General features: G+C 39.7%; 1 protein-coding gene across 2 annotated transcripts in view; it reads right to left on the bottom strand.

The window, feature by feature from the left end:
- Positions 1-17,751, bottom strand: part of WDSUB1 (WD repeat, sterile alpha motif and U-box domain containing 1) — an 885,392-nt gene that overhangs the window by 107,435 nt on the left and 760,206 nt on the right. For both annotated transcript variants that reach the window (XM_044074750.1, XR_006365236.1), the window contains exon 9: positions 14,447-14,626. In XM_044074750.1, the coding sequence (XP_043930685.1) occupies positions 14,447-14,626 (180 nt within the window). The remainder of the gene's footprint in view (positions 1-14,446; positions 14,627-17,751) is intronic.

Below are 17,751 nucleotides of genomic sequence, written 5' to 3'. Positions count from 1 at the left end.
TTAATGAAAACCCTCAAATAAACACACACACACCGAATACCCTCTAAAACCTACTAACTTAATAATACACAAAACTATGTACATCTTCAAATATTGAAGTTTTATCTCCTTAACAGGAACATAAGTTCCACACTGACAGCAACACACACACACACACACACACACACAAAGACTCAAGCTAAACAGAAAGAAAGCTTATCTATGCTAAGACACGTGGTAGAGCCTGTGATCCTATTAAGTGCTGTCTGGTTTTGCCTTATCCTTATAGCTCTCCCAGCTGGGAAAACACTTGAATGCTTTCAGAAAACATTTTCTCCAAGCCATGGTTTTGAGGTCAAAATTATAGGGTGCAATGAATTCCCAAGTGGCCCCTTTAATTATCAAATTTCCTGGGTTTTTTTGGCAATGTTTTTGCTGATGTCATCACATGAAGTTGTGTATGCAATGACATCAGCAGACTGCCAGCCTGTCGGAATTTTGCTGAGGGCTCGAGGGGGTGTGCACTGTACTCTCTGAGTCTGTTGTGTTTACCTTTTTCCATACGGCAACATGGTTGCAGGCAGCAGCATGCCTGCATCAGAGTCAACAAACAGAGTGGTGGAGGACTGGACTGGATGATTGAGAGCAGCTGTAATGTTAAATTAATTAAAGGAGCAAAGCAAGGCAAGCCGTTTGTTACTACTTAATTGCAGCAGTCGAGCTGCAGAGTCATCGGACTGAGCGGTCTTCTCTTTCATTCAGTGCACTGAAGAAATTATAAGGAAATTTATATTGACCAGTTCTTCCCCCAGCCTTGGATCCTCCAGGTAAAAGAAACAAAAAAAAGAAAATGACTGTTTTTATAAAAACGTCTCTGCATTATTTTGTCATCCTGAAAGTCCGTGGTTTGCATAACCACATACCAGCATTGCTCTTCACAGATTACTACAATGAAAAAATGCAAAGTCCCCCAGACAGTTGATCATCAGCCTTTCATTATTTATTTGGCCTGTTATGTATGAGGAAAGTAGCATAAATGTTAGATACGTTGGAAAAATGTGTGAAAGCAGAAATGACAAGTATATTGATTAGTTTTATAAACTGTGACAGCATAATATGAAAAACATAGAAATATTCATACTTTAAACTAAAATAAATATCCAGAAGTTCAACTTATCTTCTGCTAAATACTCATTGCTTACTACATGACTATGAGCAGTTCTGATAACTCAAGTGTGCTGCTTAACAGCAAATGAGCATGTATATATTACATGGCTGACAAACAGGGAAAACATACTTATGTAATGTCTCAACCTACCTACGATTTCATATTTTTTTGTTCTTGATTCATGACCATCTGTGTAAGGTAGTATCTAAATCATGTTTTGTTTGTTAACCTAGTTTCGTTGTGCCACTGAGTAACTTTTAAGCTCATTGAATGGGAACAAAAGGTACTAAGTATGCATTGTGTACTCCAAGCCAATAACGTTTCTTTAAGTACGTTAAGTGTGGTAATGCAAAAGTATGTGGTGCTTCAGAAATAAAGGCTGCTCAAAGAAATGTAGGCCTTACACAGTTCAGAATTAAGTGATGTTATCTTTATAACTGATGTTAGCAATAGAAATAAGAGTTTACAGAACAAAATCATTTAACATGCGAGAATTACATCCTGGCTTGCTACTGAAATTGCTTGAGATGAGTCACTACAAAAAGCTGTGAAAATGGTCACAAATGAAATCCTAGAATTAAGAAGGTTCATGATGAACTGGCTAGAACTGTTGAAATCAGCAGTTCAGACAGCTAATACTTATTTTTATTTATTTATTTATCTATTAATAGAATAACTTAGTCTTTCCTGTTTGTCATGTGGCCTTCTCCACAGTTTTATTGGCGGTTATTGTTATGTATGTATCTCTTCTCTAGGACTATGTTTTCCAAAGTACAGCAACCTGGCATCTTTGCTTCATCTGTCAGCCTTACCTTCCCATCACCTTTACTAACAGTGGTTTCCACTTTTATGTTAGGTTTTGTTGTAGATGCCTCTAGATCATCAGTACTAGTTTATCTTGCACAACATTTATCCCCCCCACACACACATGCATGCATATGCACTGCTGTCACTGACCATCATCATAACCATCAAATACCAAAGCCTTTTTTTTTTTTTTTAAACGGCACCCATCCAAACAGATGGGTTTTTCATTTAAGGGCATCCACGATGTGTGGCTTCTTTGTGAAACTCATCCTTAGGCTGTCTTATATCATTTATCAGGCCTGTGAGGTTAAGGAAGCTGGCATATAAATGTTCACTACGATGGCAAAGTAGGCATAACTACTATTTCACACTGTATTCAGGGCATAACTATAGTAATTTGAAGTATCTTAAAGTGTATAAAAGTGCTTACAGTGTGTGCTTATTACTGTTTATTCAGGAGAGTTTATTTATGTGCAAAGTGCAACTATTTTATGAAGTACAGTCAAAATATAGCCATTTCAAAAAGTTTCTTGTGCTGGTTGTGTCTATTCGCAAAGTGCTGCCATTACAGAGTGTTTCTTGCAATGTAGAGAGTTATTTAGCAAATTACCACCCTTTTCCGGCATATGTATATATGTGTGTTCGTGCATACTTGCAAAAGCCTTTGCTGGTATGTGTTAATATAGCAGACGGATTTCAAAAACCAACATCATTGGTGTTTGATCAGAATATTGCAGAGAATTGGAGAATATTTGAGCAAGAGTATGATATTTTTATACAAGCAACTTATTCTGATAAAGATGCATGCACCAGGGCATCCATTTAGCTAAACTTAGCTGGGTCAGAGGCCATAGAAAGAGAGCATTCATTTGTGTATGCACCAGCAGTATATGAGGGAGAAGGTGAAAACCGTCATATTGTTGTACAGGCTGAATCAAGGGAAGACCCTGAGTGTTTGAAACGCAAGTTTAGGGAAATGTGTACCCTCCCAGACAAATATTACATTAGAGAGGCATTTGTTTTACACAAGAGATCAAAAACCAGGGGAAACTTTTAAAGCTTATATAAGTGACCTCAGAAATAGAGCTAAAATGTGTTGCTTTGGTGACTTAAAAGATGAGTTGATAAAGGACAGGCTTGTGTGTGGTATTAATAGTGCTGCAGTTAGAACGATTTTGCTTCATGACAGTGATTTAATGCTGAGCAAAGCTATTGTAATTTGTCAAATCTATGAAATTACGGAAAGGCATGCTAGCATGCTTGCATGTGATAAGAGCATGGTTTCAGCAGACTCCAGAGCAAAGGTAGAAAGCATGCAACCCATAGCCAGCAGAAGCAGGACTAAGCACATGGCACCTGCACCTCTGCAGGCTCCCCAGGTAAAACCCATAGTTTTTCCAGCATGTTCTAAGAAAAGGACATGCTCAGTCCAGTACAAGGGTGAGTCAGCAGAACCCAAATCCAGCTTTAATGTTAACTGTCACAATTGTGGTGCCAATCATGAGTCTAAAATAGAAAAATGCTTAGCATTTGGTCAGCAATGCCACAAGTATAAAAAAAAATTTTTTCTGAAATTTTGCAAATTAAGTAAACTTTATACAGTTATAAAGAAGGGTCACTTGAAAAAGCAAGTTGATCACAAAAAGAGCTGCAATTGTACTTTCTACGTAGATGGTGTATCAGTAATTGGTGAAAAGGCTGATGCAATAAATTTGTTGGCAAAGAATGAAGTGGTTTATATTGTCCAGATCAATGGTAAGACCATCGAGCTTAAGGTAGACACTGGCTCAAAGTGTAATGTTATGTCAGCAGGCACATTTGCTAAACTGAAAACTAATGAACAACTCAATGTGGCTAGTTGTGAGAAACTTGTTGCTTATGGAGGTGAAGAAATTCAAACCGAAGGCTCAGTAGTGTTTCTTATTATTTGGCTAGGAGCTGTTACAGTTTATTTTATGCAGACCGAAGACCTGTGCGGTCATTATTGGGTCTCAGAGAAAGTTTGAGAATGAATTTGCTTTCTTTTACCAAAGTTCATCACATAAGCACATATCCTAGTTCCAATTTTTCTGACACCATTTTCTCAGAGTATGCTGTTTTCGATGACAAGTTGGGCAAACTTCCAGTTGTGTATTCTATGAAGTTAGACCCAGAAGTCAGTCCAGTTGTCAGACCAGCAAGAAAAGTTCTGATAGCTACGTAGAATAAAGTTAAAGCTCAGTTGGATACAATGGTGCAGCAAGGTATAATTTGCCTAGTTACAGAACCAACTGAATGGGTGCCGTCCATGGCAGTGGCCCACAAAAAAGGCTCTGACGAAATCAGAATATGCACTGACACAGCAGATTTGAACAAAGCATTAAAGAGACCGCATCACTCAATGCATATAGTAGAGGAAGTTGCAACCTTAATACCAAATGCCACTGTTTTTTTCTGTCTTAAATGCAAAAAGTTCATTTTGGCAAGTGATGGTTGATTGCAAATCTTCATTTCGGACTACTTTCAGTACCCTATTTGGCAGATATAGATTCCTCAGGATGCCATTTGGAATAAATTCTGCAAGTGAAGTCTTTCAGCGTGCAATGGAGCTAATTTTTTCAGGTTATCCTTGTGTCATAATAATTGGTTGGAGGCAATGATGAAGCAGAGCATGACATAACTCTCAAGAAAGTTCTAGACAGAGCACGTGAAGTGAACTTAAAGCTCCACCCTATGAAGTGCAAACTCAGACTACCAGAAGTTACATATGTAAGTCATTTACTCACTAGCACTGGCTTATGACAAGACCCATTCAAGCAAGTACACATTCTTGAGATGCCAGCACCACATAATGTTCTTGGTATGGTCAACTATTTAGGCAAGTTTATACCAGACTTCAGTGAGTTGACATTATCTTTGAAAGAGCTGAAGTGCAAAAATGTTACATGGTCTTGGTTGGAACTGCACCAGAGAGCATTTGAAGACCTTAAGCAGAAAATTGCCACCCCATCAATATTAAGATACTATGATGTCAATAAACCAGTCACTTTTTCCTATGATGCTTCAAAATTTGGGCTTGGCGCAATTATTCTTCAAGAAGGCAGACCAGTTGCCTATACATCTAGAACTCTTACCCAAAATGAAATGCAATATGCACAAACTGAGAAAGAACTTTTGGCAATAGTATTTGCATGTTCAAAGTTTCATGATTGCATCTATGGTCGAGCTATTCAGATTGTAACTGATCACCAGCCTCTAGTTACTATTCTAAAGAAGCCTATGCATTCAGCTCCAGCAAGATTACAAAGAATGATGCTCAAATTGCAAAAGTACAACTTCAAAATGGTCTATACAAAAGGCAAACCTCTTCAGCTGGCTGATACCTTATCTATATCACCCAGAAATACAACAGAACAGCTCCATGCACAGAATTTTGACTTTGATATCCTGGAAGTGTGTAATTTTTCTGCCACGAGACTTAATGAGCTGAGAGATCATACAAAGACTGATCCCATTTTGCAAAAGCTCAACCACTACATTAATGCTGGATGGCCGTCCAAGCAATCTAGTGTACTACCTGAAGTGCAAACTTATTTTTCTTACAGAGACGAGATGTTGATGGAAGATGGTATGATTTTCAAAGGTCCTAAAATTGTTGTTCCTGCTTCCTTACAAAATTAATATATCCAGATTTTGCATTATGGTAACCCAGGTTCCAAATCTACCAAAAGAAGGGTGAGAGAACTAATATTTTGGCCTTCTCTAGTAAAAGACATTGATAAAGTACTTTCTTCTTGTTCAGTATGCAATAGTACAAAACCGCATTTGCAAAAAGAGCCACTACAGCTAAGTCAAGTTCCTGAACTACCTTGGTCAACAGTAGCCACTGATATATTCGAGTGGAACATTCAGCATTACTTAGTGTTGGTAACTCTTATTTGAACTGGTCTGAGATTGATTTACTACCAATCTAACATTCACTGTTGAAACATCATTTCTCAGTCCATGGCAGTCCACACAATGTTATCTCTGACAACAGTACTCAATTTACTAGTCAGTTATTTCAGAAATTTGCAAGAGAATGGGACTTTGCACATGTTACTAGTAGTCCAGAATATCCACAATCAAAAGGACTAGCTGACCTTGCAGTACAGAGTGCAAAGAAATTACTTGAGAGGTCAAAGCATGATAATAGTGATGTCTTTTTGAATAGTAAAGTTTTGTAGCTACCATAAATGTAGATGTTAGAGTGTTCACACTGCTGCAGTCATCACACTTGGGTTATTCTGCTGTCAGGTGGTCCCGCAGTCGGCCAGAGTTCCAAAGTCTTGGTCCGGCATCGGTTGCTGTCACTTCTTCCCTGACGTCAGTGCACCAGGGGTATACAAGAGGCATCCGACGCCATTTTCTTCAGTTTTTCTTGAACCAGATGTCAGGTGCCCCCAAGTAGGTAGGCAATACATATTGCTAATAAAACATGTAAAAAGAATAAAAGGAATACCTTCAGTTACAAGCAAATACATCACAAAGGTTGTACAGGATAGAAAAGGTATAGAAAAGTTCAGCTAGGTCAGAGAGGATGGAGGGAGGGTAACCTGGACTGCAGCAGTGTGAACACTCGAACATTTACATTTATGGTAGGTACAAAACTGCACTATGTTCATCGTGTTACACTGCTGCAGTCATCACACTTGGGTTGAATCCCAAAGCTAAGGATGGGTGGTGGAACTAAACAGGGTTTGGAGAGGCTAGTAGGCCCTGCAGAACTGCAGTGGCAAAGCCAGCTCTGGTTTTAGAGTATAGAGGTAAGTGATAGTGCTTGGTGAAGGTGTGCACTGAACTCCAAGTTGCAGCCTCCAAAATATCCTTGGTTGGTACCCCTCTGAGGAAGGCTGTTGATGTTGCTGTAGCCCTGGTGGAATGGGGCCTGATGTTACCAGGTACAGGTTTCCCATGGTGTGTGTAGCAGAAACAGATGCAATGTCCTATCCATTTTGAAATGGTCTGTTTTGAGATCGCCTTTCCTTATGATCCTGCAGCATAGGATACGAAGAGCTGGTAAGATTTTCTGAAAGCCTTAGTTTTATCCAAGTTGTAACGTAATTGCCTGTGAATGTCCAAAGAGTGTAGGAGCCTTTCCCCTTTGTTCTGGGGGTTTGGATAAAAGGTGGGCAAATGAATGGTTTGGTTTAGGGCCACACTGGATACCACCTTTGGCATAAAGGAAGGGTTAGTTCGTAAAGAGACTCTGTCTTGATGAAAAATGATGAAAGGCTCCACTGCCATTAGGGCCTGTAGCTCTGAGACTCTTCGTGCTGAAGTTATTGCTAGCAGCAGGGCAGTTTTCCATGATAGAAATTGTAGATCAGCTGTAAAAGCTGGTTCAAAGGGTGGTAGTGTATGTTTTTCCAAAACAAAGTTGAGATCCCAAGTTGGTGTTGGTGCTTTTCGGGGCAGTCTTATGTTCTTAGCCCCTCTGAGGTACTGCCTTAATAATGGATGTGAAAAAATAGGAGGATCCGTGTTGTAATGAGCTGAAATAGCTGAAGCGTGGATCTTTATAGATGAAAAGGAAAGGCCTTTGTGCAACATCTCAGTTAAATATTGCAGAATCTGAGGAACATTTGGGACAGGGGGATTTTGGCCTTTAGCCTGGTTCCAGGCGCAGAATCTTTTCCATTTGTCTGAATAGGCTTTCCTGGTGCTGGGCCTCCTGGCATCCAGAATGACATCCATCATAGCTTTAGAGAGAAGTGTTGACTGGTTGTTTAGGTAATTTGCCATGCAGCCAGATTTAAAGTCTTGAGCTGGCTGTGTAGAATCTGATTGTTTTGCTGAGTGAGCAGGTGAGGAATTGGAGGTAAAATCCATGGTGGACCTTGAGCCATGTTCCTTAGTATTGGATATCAGTGTTGGCGTGGCCAGTCTGGAGCAATGAGTATCATTTGTGGCCTCTCTAATCTGGCTTTCAGCAGCACCTTTGCCAGAAGAGGCAGTGGAGGAAAGGCATACACTGTCAATCTTTTCCAACTGAATGAGAGGGCGTCCACTTTCCAAGCTAGTGTGTGGTATGTCCTTGTGCAGAATTTCTGTAGTTGGTAGTTTTGGGGGGAAGCAAACAGATCTATGTCTGGGCTCCCCCATTTTTGAGTTATCATTGCGAATACTTGTGGATCTAGTTTCTACTCGTGAGGATCTATGATGTTTCTGCTTAGATCATCTGCCAATGTGTTTTTCTTTCCTGGCAGGAATTGTGCTTGTAGTTGAACTTGGTAGGTCAGTGCTGTGTTCCACAAGGTCATTGCTTGTCTGCATAGGGGGTAGGAATGTGTGTCCCCTTGCTTGTTTATGTACCACATCACTGTGGTGTTGTCCATCTTTATTAGGAGTTGTCCTGGATGTAGGAGGTCCTTGAAAGCTATTAGGGCATTTTGTACAGCTAGCATCTCTTTTTGATTGATATGTAGATGCCTGTGATCTGCAGACCATTTGCCCTGAATACACTGTCCTGCCATGTGCGCTTCCCAGGCATAATCCGATGCATCTGTTGTTATAGTTTGCCTGGCTGTAGGTAAGGTAAAAGGCTGACCCTTGTTGAGGTGACATGCCTGAGCCCACCATAGAAACTCCTGTTGAAGGCAGGGAATGAGTGGAATTATTGTTTCCAAGCTGTGGCTGTGTTGATACCATTGTAATTTCCTCATATGCAGTTTTGCAAATGGTATTAGTAGTATGCAAGATGCCATGAATCCCAAGGCCTGCAGAATTTTTCTTGCAGGGAGTTGGGTCTTTGTTGCCATCATTTTGAAGTATTGAGTCAGTTGTCCTTGCTTGTCTGGCGTGAGATAAGCCATCTGGGCTGTTGTATTTAAGCTGGCACCCAGGAATATAATGTCTTGTGAGAGCACTAGTTTTGATTTCTTTTCGTTTACTATGTACCCTAGGCAACTTAATAGGTATTTGACAAATGCCAGATGCTTTAAAAGAATGTCCTTGCTTTCTGCTTGAATAAGGCAGTCGTCCAGGTATGGATATATTTTAATTCATCTTTGTCTGCAGTATGCAATTACTGGTGCCAGGCATTTTGTGAAGACCCTGGGTGCAGTAGATAAGCCAAAGGGCAGTGCAGAGAATTGGTAAAGGGTTGAACCTGCTATAAATCAGAGGTATCTTCTGTAATTTTGTCTGATAGGGACATGCAGGTATGCCTCCTTGAGGTCCAATGTTACTAGCCAAGCCTTCTTGTCCAGCATGGGAAGATGTTGCTGTAGTGTTAGCATCTTGAATTTGGGTACTTCCAGATATGTGTTTAGAACTGAGTGGTCCAGAATGGGTCTCCAGGCTTTGTCCTTTCAGGGAACTAGAAAGAGTCTTGAGTAAAATCCTTGTCCTTGCTCCTGTGTAGGAACCTGTTGAATGGCTCTCATGTCCATGACAGCTGAAATTTGCTTTTGAGCCTCTGCCCATTGATTTGGTGGCAGGTTTGGCATTCCTTATCCTTGGTAAAGTGTGAAAGTGGAATCTGTATCCTTGAGATACAATATTTAGGATCCATTTGTCTTTTGTGATGATGTGCCAGTTGTCTGCAAAAAGTGCTAGCTTTCCTCCCAAGGGAGCTGCCAAGAGGGATTTGCTTGGTCTGAGGGGTAAGTCATTGTGTTTGTCTTCTGATAGTTGAGACCTGTCTTCTCCTCCTTTTTGGGTTGTGGCACCCCATTGTTGAGGCTGGTAAGAGCCTTGTGACTGACCTCTGCCCCTTGGGCATCTGTATTTGCCCGTCTGTGGTCTGGCAGAAGCTGGAAAGGACCAGTTTTTGGTTGGCCAATTTCTGCTGAAATGAGGGGATTGAACCTGTAAAAAAATCCTTGACCGTCTGCTTACATTTTGCTTTATCCTCCATTTTCTTTAAAACCTCTTCTGCTTTTACACCAAATAAAACATCCTGCTGTAAAATGTGCATCTAATAACTTTGCTTTAACATGATCAGGTAAAGTTTGTTCTTTTAACCAATCATGCCTATGTATGACAGACCCTGTCACTGCTGCTCTACAAGAAGCTTCCAATGATTCAAATCCACATTGCAAAGTATGCTTTCCCACTTGTTCAGCTGCATGCAACAAATCTTGCATTTCCTTGTAATCAGGCTGTTCTGTATGTGTGATCATTTTTTGTTTTAATTGAGACATCAAATATTGTTGATATTTCAGCATGTGAAACTGGCAATTTAAGGCCCTCATAGCTAGAGTAGCTGAGGTATATACTTTCTTTCCCCATCTGTCTAGTGCTCTAGAATCCCTTTCAGAGGGTACAGGATTTTTAGCAATAGAGGCCTTAACCCCTTTGGGACCCTAGGAAATGGTTTCTGGGTCAGCAACAGGGCTTTTATATAGGAATTTGTGTGAGTCAGGGACTCTGTAGTATCTGTCTGGTTTGGCTGGTGCAGGAGGTAGTGAATCTGGGTTAAGGCTAGATTCTGAATAAACATCATCCACAATGTCTAACACGGGTGGAATAGCAAGTAGTCTGTGCTGGGGTAGTAAAATGAACTCTCGGAACCTTTTCTTAGAATCAGAGTAATCCTGGCCTTCCCAGTGGAAATGTTCCCTCATGGTATGTAAAGTTTCCCCAAAAGAGTAGTCTTCTGGGGGAGATGCTGAAGGGATAGACTCTTCAGCATCAGAGTCTTCATAAGGGGGAAAGGAATATTCCTGTTCCTCAGAAGAATCTGAGGAAATTGAAACCTGGTCAGAGGAAGCGTAGTCCTTCTCCTGTCTTGGCCTTTTATCAGGAGGGGGATGGGAACCCCTGATTAGGGTAATTAAATCTTCAGCCATCTTAAGCATCTGTTTCTTAGGCATGGGGACTTGTACTGGAGACTGCTGTACAGTCTTCTTTGTTTTTAAAGGGGTTTTCAGCTTTGCATAGGATTTAATAGTGAGTGTAGTCGGTCTGAAGACACCTTCTGCAACTGAAAGTGTTTCAACTGCACCGGAATCTCCTTCAGCCATGGAGTCGGAAGGGCCTAAAGGTAAAGGTTGTGGAGGCCTAGCAATCTCTGCTTGGGAATCGGATGCCGCCTGGGGTTCTAAATCAGCGGTCGTCAGGGGCTGCGTAGGCGCCTCACTGAAAACCGGAGAACCAGCGACTGGCCTAGCAGAGGCCTGGGAGTCTGGTTTGGGTCTCGGCTGCCTGTCCTTATCTTTGCGTTTTTTATGCATTCCGGTCATCGGTTGCTCCGACGGCATGGTATAATTAAATTTCCTACCAAAATAATGTCGGGCAAAATCAAATCAACGTTTAATAGTTCGTTTGTTAAACCTAGCACAAAACCGACAACCTGTGACGTCGTGGTCTGGGCCTAGGCAAGGAATACAATAAGAATGAAAGTCCTTATGAGGTATTTGCTTCCCACAAGAAATGCAATTGTTAACTTTTTCTGACATCGGACTGAGGCAAGAAAAGGTTCCCCAACGGGGTACTTAGCTTTATTGAAGACTTTGGTCTGAAATTTGATTTGAAATTCTCAGGAGTCGGCCGACCGGCACTTGCGAACTGCTTCTGCTTCGGGCACCACGCGGCAAGAAAGACAGAAGAAAATGGTGTCGGATGCCTCTTATATACCCCTGGCGCACTGACGTCAGGGAAGAAGCGACAGCAACCGACACCAGATCAAGACTTTGGAACTCTGGCCGACTGCGGGACCGCCTAATGGCAGGATAACCCAAGTGTGATGACTGCAGCAGTGTAACACGATGAACATCTACTCATATATACTTGGCTCGCCTGCTCAGAGACTTCTATTCCGACAAACCAGAACAACACTATTAGTTCCAGTTTGTTGAGGCCTAAAGCTAAGAACAACAGGATAATTAGAGTCCAATTATTCAGAAAGCGTTCTTTCCAGAAGTTCAGTTATGATAAATTGAGCAGATTTCTTCGTCCATTGAAAGAAGGAGAGACAGTGAGGATAGAATCGCCAAAAGTTTTCGATCGGATTGGTCAAGTAGCAGGTACAGGTACCAAGCAGAGATGCTACTTCGTAGAATCTGAGGGTGTGGAGTACAGGAGAAATCGCAGACATCTTCTTCCTGTACCAGAATCGATATCGCAGCATCGTTCCTGTGATACTGACTCTAGATCTCAGAGCAATCCAGACAAAGTTCCTGGTGCAAAACGTGTCTTAACTTCTACTTCCATTCTTGATGATGTTTTTGATATATCTAAGGGTGAACATTCAGCAGAGACATTCCTAGTTGCTAGACCTAATTCTAATTTCTATGTCACACGATTTGGTCGTATTTCAGACCTAGTGTGAAATATGCAGCAACCTGGACATAATTGTTTGCATGTATTTAGTTCTGTATAATTGCATGACAAATAATTATCTGTACTGATTGCATGTCGATTAATGTCGTCAATATTGCATGACTGATTTCTCAAACAGGAAAGGTGTAGAATAGTGTGTGTGTGCGCTTATGTAATACCTTTAAGAAGTGTTTCAAGGTTGGCACGTGCATATAAATAGCAAGCATGTGCTAGCTTCAGTGCCATTTTGAGAGTGCAGCCTGAGAGTGAGCATGTATGAGTGTAATAGCTAGTTTGTTTACAAGTTTATCTAAGCTAAAGTTAATAAGCCCTAGTCCTGATGTGTTTGTACATAATAGAGCTGCTTGAACAGAACCCACAAAAACTCATCTATTTTATCCTGACTGGACGAGCGACAGGTACTTACAAAGCTACTTGTATGCGAGGATATTAACAAGTCAAGCCTTGAATTCACATGGTAATTATTTATTAGCCCTCACAGTCTATTTATTCATTTAACAACACATGCAACAGCAGCAGCAATGGTTTAAATATTGAAAGGAGAGTGGCCGTGAGCCCCTCAGCCTAGTGACTCAGGAAATCATAGATCATTCTGTGCATTTATGAGCTACACAAACATTTCCTTTTCATTTAAGCAGTGCTCCTGTGGTGCATACTAGGACAGAAATTATCAGTATGTTATGTTATTTAAGTACCACAAGTTGTTTATAAGATATTAAGCTTTTGGCTTTTTGCTATGTGTGCGTTTCTCATAAAATTGTAGTTTTCTGGCAAATCACTGGCAGTGGCAGACCTTCGAGGAGTAAAGTCAGGAAATAATGGTAGGCAGCAGACATTACATTTGATGTTCAGACTTCATCCTTCAGAAAATTCATGCTATGAAAAATCTGTTATTCAGTCAACAGTCTAAGTTTGGAAGAGGGGTACTTAAAAAGTGTCACTGGTTATATCTGGGCCTTTGGTCCATTATTTGTGGCTTTGTCCAGATTTCTTGCTCTAAGAGATTGAGAGGTATGGCTATAATATCTGCAGTCATAACTAAATAATTAATTCTATGGAGCTGTATCTGTGCCTTCTGCTGATTTTAATTTCAGTTTACCCATTAGTGACTTTTGATGCAATACATATTTTTTATGCATCTCACAAATCTGCTGATTTTATTTTTATAAAAGAAAATTGTATTTTAGTTTTGCACAAGTTCAAAGTTTGATACAAGTTCAAATATTAATATAAATAAAAAAATATTGTTCTGTTTATTTTGTTTCATTATCATATCTTCTCTGTTCTTTAGTTTGCGTTTAAAGGTTGGTACCCCACAATTCCATCGAAGTGGACAGGGTTACATAATTATGTATGCAATTTTATGTTACTCAGTGTCCAGATTTTTGGTCAGTTGTACCTATTTTTCATGGGCCTTTGTCCAGATTTTTTATGATTCCAGGTTGAGAGGTATGATTCTGAGTGATTATTTACTTATATTTTTCCAACTGTTTTTCATCTATTCTTATATATTCTTCCATGGTCCCACTTAAATACTTCTAAGGGCATTTTATCTATTTTTCCTTCTAGCTTACTGGAAGTCATCCCCTGCACTGATACTGCACATAGATCTGCTTCTTGCTGATCAGCCCTGATGTTCTTCCCATGCAGTACTTTTTTCATTCTTTAGTTGACTTTTTTATTTTTCTTACTTTTTTATCTTTTGCTGACATTTAAACAGTGTAGCTGCTATCTAATAACTGAATCCCCAAATTTGTGTCTTTTAATGCCTTTTTAAACACTTTCTCAGTTTTCACAATGGGGGAGTTCTATTTAGTGTGCTTTTCAGTCAGCCACAATCTTGATAATCAGCATTTAAGCAGCTTTGAAAAGAATACCGATATAATTCGAGACATATTATGGATACCACATTGCTTTTTTTAAAGGCAGACATTAAACTATATAAAGTAAAATAACTTTCTTGTGTGGCTTTGCTGGCTAGGGTTACATAGGCCCTTGGGCCGATAGCCTAGTACCTACCTATGAATCTATGAACCTATATGATCTATCTTCTAATTTATTTCCGGATTTACAATGGTTCAGTAATAGTGGAGCTTGTGATCTCCTGCATATACCTTTTAAGGCAAACTTAGATTTCTGTCATGGATATTCAAGAATTATTAGAATATCATACTTCTTAATACTCACCAACTTTCAGTTCTTTCTGAAGACTTTCTTTTGTAATATCAAGCAACTCTTTACCATCAATATTATTTTTCATGAAAATCTCAACCAGGTCTTCAAGTCTTTCTGCAGACAGCCAATCTGACACCTCCTTTTCAGACCAGTCCTTAATAGACAAATTAGACCTCTTTGTTAATTTTGCTCCTTGAAAAAAAAGAACAGAATGTTAGTCACTTCAAATGAGAAATAGAAGAATACACAGTCTACAGTTCAAAATTACTACTGCCATAAAACCACTTAAAAACAAAAACAAATTTGAGTGTTAAGTGGAGGGCTGCCAAACAATACTTTCTGACAATAGAATGTTAAAACAGGTAAAATTATACCACTGCATGAAAATTGCGGCCCGAGTCAGACCACTGAATCTTCTGACTGTGCCTTGTCTTACTTTCAACATGCAGACTTGTATTATTTTCTAGAGAAGAGAGGCAGGAGGTTCAACCTTCATAAATGAAAAAAGGGCATATCAAGCAAATGACAGAAGGAAACTTTAGCAGTCCTTACCATCACTACCACATATTTAGCCAGAATTCTCCAATCTCCTGCATATACAATAAACTCCTCATAAATTTACATTTTTAATTTAGTTTAGTTCTACAGTTTGACATTTCACTCTTTCTTGTATCATCCCTCACCCAAAAATTCAGCCCTTTGATTTTCTTTTTAAGTACAGCTGAGAGAGGCACTCACCTTAAGAAACTTTCTAGACGCTGAAGACAATGAAAAGAACATCACTCTAGTACTAATTATTGAGTGGACCAATGAAAGGTGAAACAAAATGACCAGTGCAAGCTTTATCACTACTATCCATGACATTATGTGCAAGCCTTTGTGAATCTCTTCCTGAGGCACCCACTGACATCAGTCATGTCTTATCAAATTTAAACCAACACTGATCCCACTTTTTCAGTTCTTCATGTGAGGAAATATTCTTCCCAAAAGGAGTACTATTTATTTAATTATTTTATTTAACATTTGTTGACCAGGAAAGTCCAACTAGGACAAAGCCTATTTTCAGGGGAGGCCCAGGGAGAAACGTTTCAAAATGTTACTATGCATCCCATGAATCAAATCAAGTACAAGAATGACAGGAAGTGTGAATGTGGGGTATATAAAAACATTTTAAAATAAGTACACAAACAGCTCTTCAATGATCTACAAAGAGATTTTCCAGAGGAGCTGGGATGGGTGGGAGGATATACTCACTAGAGCAATCTTTCTCTACCTCTCAAATCCCTTTCTGATCTACTCACTGTCAAGGTAAATGTGTTCCTTTACCTCCAAATCTCTCTTAGATCTACTTACTGTTAAGGTAAGTGCCTCACTTAGCTGTAATACCGAACTCTGAGGAAAAGCAGGCCGCCAGCAGCGATCATTAGATGGCATATACAACAGTACTCTACAGTTTCTCAGTGTTACAGAAGGATGGCACAGCAGTATCAAGTAAGACAGCTCTTACAAATCCAGCCCAGCATTCAGTCTGAAATGTTTGACTTAAGTGTCAACTCCTTGGGAGATCATAGCTTCATTAGAACAAAACCCAACAACACCTTTTAAAGCTTTATCTATTTTTAGTAAAAAAAAAAGCTTAGTTACCTAACCATTCTGACAATGTCTGTTTCAAGTTGGAACATCGTTTCTTCTATCTACCGCTCTGGAAGAGCTGGTAAAGGAATGGATTCACTTAAGAACTCTTTCTGTAACCCTTTAAAACCCCCAAATATTAAGTTTTATTGCTATAACAGAACCAAAACAACAACAAACATACAAACAGAAATATATGCGATTTCCATTCCATTAATGCTGAAGTTAATATATTCTTCCATCCATAAATTTACTTTCTACAACAGGTTCCATCTTACTCTAGCACCAAAGCAAACTACCCACATTTTCATTTCAAAACATTTCAACCTGCTTTCCCCCATATTCCATAATACATTAGTAATCCTCAGTTCCGTTCAAGCAAAATGAAAGTTGGATACCACAGTTTTTAAACCTTTTCAGTTGTACCACTCAATCCTATTTTCTTTAATGTTCCTACATGCAATCAAATGTTTGATATCATAACGCATCACCAGTCTGGAAATTAGTGCAAGGGACTAAGGCTGTGAACTGATAACAAGATGCCTCATGTAGTAAGTCCCCCAGCCTCCATTTGTGTATTGTGCCTCTGAATGGGTTACTGGCTTCTAGTCATTTTTTTCTCCAAAAAAGGAAAATGTGCCCTATCTAGCAAATGTAGGCTTGGGTAAGTGATGGTGATGTGTAAACCAGAAAGACTGATTATTTTGATGGCGAGTCTGAGTTAAGGTGGAACTCTGCTAACAAGAGTTAGTAGGTTAGTAGTTTGTATTGCATGGAGAGTGTGTTTGCAGGTTAGGGTTAGATTAAGGGCTAGGTAGAAGGATAGATGCACTGTTTTGTGGGTGTGTATTAATGCATGTGGCGTCTTTTCGTCTTGTGTAGTGGTAGTGTCACAAAAAGGGTTTTTCCTACGGAAAGGTGTGGGGTTAGCACACATTAGTAAGATGGAACAAGGAGGCTTTATCTACAACTTGCCTTAGAAAAACCCTTTCCATAACACTATCACTATTTAGATAAATTCTGACTTTAGCTAGTGGTAGGGTTATCGCTAAAGGAAAATGGTTGCCATTTTGCAGTCTCCTGTTTTGGGGCATTTTAGATTTTCAGGTTATGATTCTCAGATATGCTGGGATCCACCATCTGTGGTTTGATTGTTCAGCATTTCGATCAATGGCCATAGGTTCCTCTGAACAAACTGTGTAACTTTGAGCAAGTCACTCAACCAGACAGTGCTCCTGAGTCACCTTTAAAAGGGACAGTTATATCAAGCTGGCTTAACCCAGTTAAACAAACTTTGTCATTTGAAACAAAATGCCTTGTGCATCTTGTTAGGATTTCTAGATCTTTTTCTTTCTTTTTTTCTGGGTCCCTGCGTTTTACCACTGCCCTCTCAACTTGCTGCTATCTTAATTTTTGGACAAACAGTTTCTGTGCCCTTTGATTATTATCATAAAAGAGTTGCTTGAGCATCATCTGTCTATGCTCATATATACTATCCAAATAGTTATTCATTTCTTTCAAGCAGTCTGTAACAGCTCCAGAGAGAACTATCAGGACTTGCAATGCCAAGTCCCAAAATTTTGAAAAAAAAGAGGAGTGCATATCAAGCATCACTTTTCTCCGAGATGGTTGCACCAAAGAGAAGAGGGGAATATTCTAACAAATGGCATTCTTGAAGTTTGTAT

This window comes from Protopterus annectens, chromosome 6.part0 (genome assembly GCF_019279795.1).
Source record: "Protopterus annectens isolate FY-2018-M chromosome 6.part0, PAN1.0, whole genome shotgun sequence".
Classification (NCBI taxonomy): domain Eukaryota; kingdom Metazoa; phylum Chordata; order Ceratodontiformes; family Protopteridae; genus Protopterus; species Protopterus annectens.
The sequence above is the reverse complement of the archived record's forward strand: the minus strand, read 5'-3'. Positions and strand labels throughout refer to the sequence as shown.